The sequence below is a fragment of the Bactrocera latifrons genome, unplaced genomic scaffold (assembly GCF_001853355.1).
Source record: "Bactrocera latifrons isolate USDA-ARS-PBARC rearing strain unplaced genomic scaffold, ASM185335v1 scaffold_22, whole genome shotgun sequence".
NCBI lineage: Eukaryota > Metazoa > Arthropoda > Insecta > Diptera > Tephritidae > Bactrocera > Bactrocera latifrons.
Window position 1 is genome coordinate 2,065,157 of NW_017535741.1, and position 9,157 is coordinate 2,074,313.

Genomic DNA, 9,157 nt, shown 5'->3' on the forward strand with positions numbered 1-9,157 from the left:
TTCCTAACATATAACGGAACTTTTCTGCATACCGTTATACAAATGAAAAGCTAATTCGGTGAATTTATTTTCAGAAACGTAGTTTTGCTATGCAGTGGCTTAATTATGTGAGCACAAGTGTACATATGTACATCTAGGTCGGAAAATTTAGACCAATAAAAAAAGTCTTAAAAAAAACAAAAACATATTATTGGAAAGTTAAGTTAGATCGCGGTTGTACTAGAAAATATATTTATAATTAATTTTTTGGGGGTATTTTCTTAAATAAATAAAAATACGGTAAATTTCACTGAGCAATGCTTTATTAACACACCCACACAAATGCTTTATGATCCATTTTTTCTTGTAAACTAAAACAAGTTGCTTCACAAAAATTCTATATCTCATTAACTAATAATTATAATCCAACTAATAGAAATCATATAGATGGTAGTAGTAGTATTATTTATGTATGTATCAGCCACAGTGAAGCGTGGACGGGTTCTCTAGTTTTTGATAAAATATCAAGGAAGCAGGGAAGACAACAAAAACGTTTTGTTATTTCTTATTCACGTTGTTTGATATAAATAATTTTTAACTCGAATATTGTTGCTTATACGGCAAATATCTCATCATAATTTTGATCGGTAAGTTTGAATGATTATCAAAGGCTATAGTAATCCGATATAGGCGTTTGCATCAATAATGCAGGGTCGAGGGGGAGTAAAGGGCGTGTGCAGCAGTATCAGACCGGACGAGTAGACAAAAGAACATGATTGAATCGATGCAACACGACATATTGATCTTTTGTACATATACTTTATAAGGTCTCGGACGTTTCCTTCTGGGTATTACAAACATTTGTAAATTTGTGAGGTAGCAAACATAAATTACGTTTATTTCAAAGAAAAAACTTTATATTATAAAAAAAAAATGCTTGCCAATAACACAAATATATTTTTTATATTTCGGTCTTTCCGGACTACTCAGTGAAATGAAAAGAGAAGGCGTACTTTTGAAAGCATAWTTGTTATAAAAGCATACATACATATGTATTACATTTTTGATGGCATTGTAAACCATTTTTCTTGAACATTTTACTATTTGAGCAATTTTAACTTGATTTGTACCGTTTTTGTAAAGATCCCTAATAATTTTTCTTTTTTCAATCGAACAGTATTTCCCACTAGCCATTTTATTAAAATTTGTAATATTACTAAAACTGTTGAATACAATTTCACAACTGAGATTAATTTTTTGTTGGACCAAACATAACTAATGACCGAAACTATAAGTACGCTAAATCATTGACCAACGAATTTATGACGAAATTTTACAAAAACAAATTAACGGTATCTGAGGGGAAATGGTAACGGTTGTTTTCCATGCATTTAAAGAGGCGGCAGAAGCAGTAATATTTGTAATTATGAATGCAAGAGCGCTAAATCTCTGTCCATAGCTGTATGTATTACGTTAATCTATGTATGGCGCTTTGCAAATTCATGATCATAATATCAGCCACAGAAGTGGGCTCAAAGTAATGTAACTGAAAATCGGTAGAAGCCAAATGTTGTAAATATTGAATCACCCCAATAATGCAACATAGATAGGTCATTGCAGCTAGATATATAAATAGATAGGAAAATACATCTCCTTCTTCTTGATTGGCGTAGACACCGCTTACGCGATTATAGCCGAGTTAACAACAGCGCGCCAGTCGTTTCTTCTTTCCGCTATGTGGCGCCAATTACATATTTCAAGTGAAGCCAGGTCCTTCTCCATTTGGTCCTTCCAACGGAGTGGAGGTCTTCTTCTTCCTCTGCTTCCCTCGGCGGGTACTGCGTCGAATATTTTCAGAGCTGGAGTTTTTTCGTCCATCCGGACAACATTACCTAGCCAGCGTAGTCGCTGTATTTTAATTCGCTGAACTATGTCAATGTCGTCGTATATCTCGTACAGCTCATCGTTCCATCGAATGCGATATTCGCCGTGGCCAACGCGCAAAGGACCATAAATCTTTCGCAGAACTTTTCTCTCGAAAACTCGCAACGTCGACTCATCTGTTGTTGACATCGTCCAAGCCTCTGCACCATATAGCAGGACGGGAATTATGAGTGACTTATAGAGTTTGGTTTTTGTCAGGAGAGGACTTTGCTTCTCAATTGCCTACTCAGTCCGAAGTAGCACCTGTTGGCAAGAGTTATCCTGCGTTGGATTCTGAGGCTGAAATTGTTGGTGGTGTTTACGCTGGTTCCAAGATAGACGAAATTATCTACAACTTCAAAGCTATGACTGTCAACAGTGACGTGAGTGCCAAGTTGCGAGTGCGACGACTGTTTTTTTGATGACAGGAGATATTTCGTCTTGCCCTCGTTCACTGCCAGATCCATTTGTGTTGCTTCCTTGTCCAGTCTGGAGAAAACAGAACTAACGGCGCGGGTGTTGAGGCCAATGATATCAATATCATCGGCATATGCCAGCAGTTGCACACTCTTATAGAAGATAGTACCTTCTCTATTTAGTTCTGCAGCTCGAACTATTTTCTCCAGAAGCAGGTTGAAAAAGTCGCACGATAAGGAATCGCCTTGTCTGAAACCTTGTTTGGCATCGAACGGCTCGGAGAGGTCCTTCCCGATTCTGACGGAGTTTTGGTGCTGCTCAACGTCAGGAAAATACATCATTTTAACATAATAATTTTGATGCCAACTATTTGTTTTAAATTAAACTATATTTGATATCAGATCTTTATTAGTGCTTTGCATATTTGAATTCAAATACTTTAATAAATATAGTATATATTTTATTTGTTATAACTTCAATATGTAATCATTAATTATTAGTTCTCTATTAATCGATGTCATTACATATGCAGCGTCTACCTGCTGTCATTGTATTACCTTTAAAATTTATCTCGCAGCGCTAACAAACCCTGCACTAATAATACGCGGTGAGTACCTTACACGCCGCAGATTTTGAAATATATGTACATATAAATTATGCGCGCATCAATGCAACCTTCAGTATTTTCGTGAAGTTCTTGTGCTACGCATGTCAGTCAAGCTTATAAATTTTACAAGTACATATGCTAAGTGCGTATCGATCCAACCTTTAGTCATTTCGCGAAGTTCTTGTACTGCGCATGTCAGTTAGTCTTCTGGTTTTGTTAAGGAATTATAGCCAAGTACGTACTGAAACTGAAAATAAGAAAAATATACAAATAAATACGCCGGAAATTTCTATAATATAAAAATTCCCGTCTTATGTCTTTCTCTCTCTATTTTCTTCCTGCGCGAAACAGAATGGAAGATTTTGAGCGTCGCCAACAGAGGGAACGTGAAAAACATAAACGTCAGCAAGTGCAAAGTGTCGGCCGAGAGTATGCCCTCTTTCCAGAACCGCGTAGAGTGAACCCGTCCGAGGTAGATGACGATATCACCGCCAAACTGGGCGATCATTCTAAAGCCATTGAATTTATGACTACGGAAGGAGTTGGTGTACAACCATCCTCCAACAATGCCTTGCTGGTTAGTCATTTACAATCAAGTGCCTCGTCCTCAACTGGCGGCAATAATATCGGTRACGTCTCTATGTCCACCAATTTATTGTCTTCGCATCGTTCGTTGGCTGGTTCACAGACTCTTCAGCAGACAACGCAACAAACTCATCATTACCAACAACCATTGCGTCAACAACCGTATCTGAAGCAGCCTGATAACAAGCTACCATATAACGGGCGGGGAAGTTATTCGGTTCAGTCGGCTAAAAATGATTTACGACCTAGCAGTGGAATGGCGCCACCAAAAGGTCCTCCACCTTTGTTACCACCACCGTCTGGAACTATAGGCGGCAATACTGGAAATAACAGCAGTTTAAATTCAACATCCTTGCTACCGCCACCATCGAATGGGTATTTGGGTCCTCCTAAATCAACACCGCCTCTACACAATGGACGGTTTCCTAAACCATTGCCGGTGAGTGCCACATTTGTTATAATTCTGATTTGAACAATTTTGAAATTTAATTATTTATTTTTTTAGAAGTCAATAAATGATATAATCTCCAAAGTGGATCAAACTTATCGCGCTCCTGAGCAAATTACTAAAATAGCCGCAACGCCCCGTACAAGTATCGCTGATTACAATCTGAATGGGCCTAATCGCCACAAATATTCAGTTGGGCCGGTACAACCTATTTTGGGCTCGCCACCTTCCGGAGTGGAATTATTACAGAGTGCGGTTCCAATGCCCATAACACCAATCTCAGCTCTACCCGCAACCCCTAATCCTCAGATCATATCAAACAGTTGTGGGATAACAACTATTAATAGCGGTATGCCAACAATAATGTCTGGTGCTATCCCATCGGCTGCTATTGGTACTACAGTGTTAAGTTCGCCGCTTGTGACGACAGCCGTTAGACAAGGATTGTTATTGTCTAAGGAGTCCTTAAAACCACTAATGGATCAAGTTGGACCAACTTTAGAAAAACAGAACTCAACGTAAGCATAGCATCTAGAAACGTAGAATAGAAAATTTTAAATTAATATTTTCTAGGTTGGAAAACGATTTGGAGCTTTCAGAATCAGATGATGATCGTCGAAAACAAAGGTAAACATAATGTTTAACAATTTTTATGATGTTTTGTTYTATATATTCTTATCCTAGTAACGAATTATTTTTCTTTTCATATATGCAGTCGTTCAGTTCATAACTCCAGTGATAGTTCACCCTCAGATTCTAGTGAGTCTGGTAGTGAAGAATCTTCAAAGAGTGAAAACCATCGATCGTCACTTACGTCGCTTCAGCAACAATCCTCAGCCCACAATCCAAAATCACTTACGCAAAATTCACTTCAGCAACAGCAACAACAGCAGCCACAACAAACGGCTCCATCAGTTGGGCGTACAGTTGCGAATAAACTCATAAATGATAAGTCAAAGATGATTGAACCTCTTAGTGGTAGCCGTTCAAATATTTATCTAAACAGTAATGCACTGGGTTCGGCGGGTTCTTCCAGTTCAGGACCGAGTTCTACGTCTTCATCATCCAATAAAACTCCTTCTCCGTCAGATTCGAGTAAATGGAATTTAAGTCGATATTTTAATAAAAAGCCTGCCTTAGCACAAAATGCCACTCCTCCACCAGCAAATTCGCTGGTTGTAAATTCAATTAATGTGAGCATGGATGAACCAACTCTTTTACCAGGTGGGGCCCAAATAATACCTGAAGCTACACAACCCCAACCTAATCCCACGATTGTGAAGCACGAAAATACCAACTTTGTAGTAGCGGTAAGCGTAATTACTGACCATACTTTTTGACCATTTTAAGTGTATTTTTTTTTTAACAGAAAAAGTTCTCCGCACGCAGTGACGATGATGATGAAGAGACTACTGGTCTTCGCAATTGCGATACACGTAGCTTGATGTCCAATTCAAGTGGAGCTAAAACACATATTAGTGGAGGTGTGCCTGCGTTTATAAATGAAATAAAGAAAGAAGCTGATGTGCTTTATCCAAGCTCATTGAAAGCTACTTCCTCTGGTACAACACAGGCACATGTTCATGTCTCATCTCAGCAACAACAAACGCAGGTACCTCTGTTAAATGCTGCAGAATTTGTTGCGATACCAACGAGCCAAATAAAACATGAAGTTCCTGGTTTAACAACAGTAACAACATCAACTGTTGCTCCAATGTCTTTGGCGGGTGGTACTACCACTGTCACTCCTTACAACACTTCTACCATTAGCGGGAATGGACATAGGCGCACTCCTTCCGCATCACCACATATGCGTAACAGTGTTTCGACGGGCTCGGTGAAGAGGCGTGTTGGCCAGTTATCAGCGCCATCCAGTGATGGTCATACATCGAACAGTAGTGATGATGAAGATGCGCTGACAACATCTACAAGGTCTACCGTACCAACATTGGGTCCAGGTGGCACGTTRAAAATACCTGGTGTACCCGCAGCTATTACAGCATTACCACCTTCAACGTCACAAACACTGGCATCAGCGCCCACAGTTCCAAACTCAATAACGGTCTTACCCATAAATCCTTTAACAAAGTCAGCACCTTTGCGTAAACGAAAGAAACCTCGGAATTCGGCAACCTGCATTACAACGCAATTGGACACTAGTGACGAAGAAGATATGACATCAGATTTTAAAAGTGGTGGTGTCACAGTAAGCCCAACTGAGCTGAGAGCAGTTACTGGCCCAGGAGGGAAACTGTACTCGGAACCAACGCCGGTAGTGCCTGCAAAGAAAGGACCAGGCCGGCCACGGAAAACTGCTGGCAGTGGAAGTGGAAAGAAAACCAATGCAACTCCGATTGCTATCGCTTCAAAAGGTCCCAAATTAACAGCTAGCAAGGATGTTAGTAGTGGTGCTTTGGTTGCTAAAAAGGCCACAACAAAAAGAAGAGCCTCTCGTCAAAATTCAAATTCGACTGGCATCATCCCGACGAAATCACATTCACAGAGTACACAACCGGCGGCACTAACAAGCGTTGATCCATCTTCGTCGGGCTCAACGTCGTATTCAACATCGAAATCYTCTAGTTCGTCTTCTTCGGAAACGGAATGTGAAGATGGAGTTATAAGCGGTTCATCATCCAGTGATGATAATAAAAATAAAATCGCAGGTGTTACAAAAACAAAACGCAATATATCGGCGCGACCAACAGCAGCAGCAGTAACCCCAGCGTCAACATGTTCAGTAGCAGCAAACGTATTGCCTGCTTCAACTAGTCGCATTATAGTTCAATTGAATAGACGTAAATCTTCACATGATGATGTCCCGCCAATAGCAATATCGTCAGTAAACACCGGTGGTTCGGCCAAAATGGCAAATAGTGGTAAGCGAAAGAGGTCAACGTCACATTTCACTCAGGCCGATGTGGAGGCTGATAGTGATGATGAATCATCAGATTCCGGATCTGGTTCGTACAGCAGTTCGGTCAGGAATTATAACGCAGGGGCAACGGCAGCTAGTTCCGTAACACATGGTGGCAATACGAGTGGTGGCAGTTCACATCGCTCTCAGAATATGCAATCGCCATATAAAGTCCCCATTCCAGCGGCTCCTATATCTAGTTCGACTTCTAGTTCAAGTAGCGTGTCATCGTCGTCATCGAGTAGCAGCAGTGGGGATGAACATTTTGATACAGAGCCTGCCGCATCTGTTAGTAATCGAGGCAAAAGTAGGCACAGTAAGACTAGTACCAAAGTTACTACTAATATCAGCAGCGGTTCTAATAGTTCGAGACTGCGTCGTGACAAGCCCAAAGCAAGCGATATTATTAAAAATGTTACGCTTACGCGTATTTTTAATCCAGAAGGGGGTGCCAAAAAGCAAGGTCAGGTGCTAGTCATCGACGAGCAGCAGCAACAAAAGTTGATATCTCCCAATGCCTCTGGATATAGAACTACAATGTCCGCCAGCTCAAAGTTATCTAATAGCCAAGAGAATCTCGTTACAACCGCCACAGTTGTTAATTCACAATCACCTAGGCTAACTCCCGGACATATAAAATCACCACGTGCTTTGCCTCAACTGGCAGCAGTTGGGTCGCATCGCACACCGGATCGTAGTAGTCGAAATAGTGCTGAACGGAAAGTGCAACAACAACGCATTAGAACGCCGTCTTGTACACCTACTCGCACACCGCCTACAACCAGAACGCCAACACCCACACCGGCATCATTACTGTCAGCACCAACAGCATCACCTATGAGAACAACAGCAACGTTGTTGCCTAATTTCCCATCCCTTATATGTAAAGTTGATTTATCTCGACTTAAACGCATTTTACCAGAGTGGCGTACAAATACTTATCGGCTTTCTAATACTACCATATCCCGTTGTGCCCAACACGAAGCGATATTAAATGCTGATTTGCAAGCAACATCAACGATAACTGGTAGTGGAAGTGGCAACAGAACACCTACAACTCCAAACTGTCCGACGGAGCGGGAACTATCGCATTCCAGGGAAAGTTTGGTTGGAATTGGTGTTAGCGGAAGCAAACAAAGACTGAACACAATGCATTCAAATAGCCGGTTAAGCAATCTTTCCACAGATGGTGGTGGCAGCGGTGGTACCACCCCCAAACAGCAGCCTCAACTTACACCAAATGGTTATAACTTAGTTACGAATGCATCAAATAGTTCACCCTCTACTAAGCAGTTATTAAAACATGAGCAATTAATCAAAAATGAACCAGGCTCGGAATTAGAGAGTGTATCCATGGCGTCACAACCTAAAGCTGACGCGTATTGCAGCGAAACTAAGTTTAAAACAAGCGGCTCAGTTAAACAAGAGCTTCTACTACTTAAGCAGGACTGCAAGCCTGGTTTAACTCCACAAATCGCTTTTGTATCCGCTGATAAGGAAGACGATCGGCCTGATGGGTCACCAACCTCACAGCAAATGCGCGTAAACGATATAACTGAGCCAAAATCACAACGGCGCAAACGTAGCGCCAGCTCGAGTCCATACAAAGACAAAAAGCGGAAAAAGGATAAAATGGACAAGTATTCTAAAGATGGTAAAGATATGAAGGAGGGGAAGGAAAGTGATGCCGGTAGTGGTCCATTATTAACGATACAAGATAAAGAAAAAGACGTTGGAAAATCGATAACTGCTTTGGGAGCTATTGAACGTGATATAGGAAGTAACGTTGGCAGTGGTCATGCTGGAATAAATGACACTTATCGACGTGCAATTGCTATAATTCCGCCACTTGGAATGAACAACAATGGGCAAATGGAGGTAATAGCACTGAATTTTCGCTGTGGAACTTTATTTAATTGTTGTTTTTTTTTTTTCTTTAGAAGGATCATCAAATGGAAAGTCGGCAATTAGCTCCTACCAACCACGATCGATTACTGGCGGTGCGACAAATGCAGCAACAGCAGCATCTTACTAATGTTGCGGCTTCGAATGGCTCACAAAATCTAGCGAACACCCAAACGGCAAGTAATAATTTAAATACAGCAACKACTGCAGATATTGCTGCTGGTAATATACTAGTGCCACCTGAAAATCTAAACGCTCCATTAGCACCACCACCGCAAGCAATATACCGATCATATTTTGAACGCGATGATGATGGACTCTGTGATGATATTGGGTAAGCTTTATATATATATATATATATATATGTGATTGTATT

At 40.7% G+C, this 9,157-nt stretch overlaps 1 protein-coding gene across 10 annotated transcripts in view; it reads left to right on the forward strand.

The window, feature by feature from the left end:
- LOC108968550 (AF4/FMR2 family member 4) overlaps positions 1-9,157 on the forward strand; it is a 26,333-nt gene that overhangs the window by 15,604 nt on the left and 1,572 nt on the right. For 9 of the 10 annotated variants that reach the window (XM_018932651.1, XM_018932653.1, XM_018932655.1 and 6 more), the window contains 6 exons: positions 3,278-3,950; positions 4,017-4,477; positions 4,533-4,586; positions 4,675-5,269; positions 5,329-8,754; positions 8,817-9,115. In XM_018932651.1, coding sequence (XP_018788196.1) covers positions 3,278-3,950; positions 4,017-4,477; positions 4,533-4,586; positions 4,675-5,269; positions 5,329-8,754; positions 8,817-9,115 — 5,508 coding nt within the window. The remainder of the gene's footprint in view (positions 1-3,277; positions 3,951-4,016; positions 4,478-4,532; positions 4,587-4,674; positions 5,270-5,328; positions 8,755-8,816; positions 9,116-9,157) is intronic. The other variant, XM_018932657.1, reaches the window with a different exon arrangement.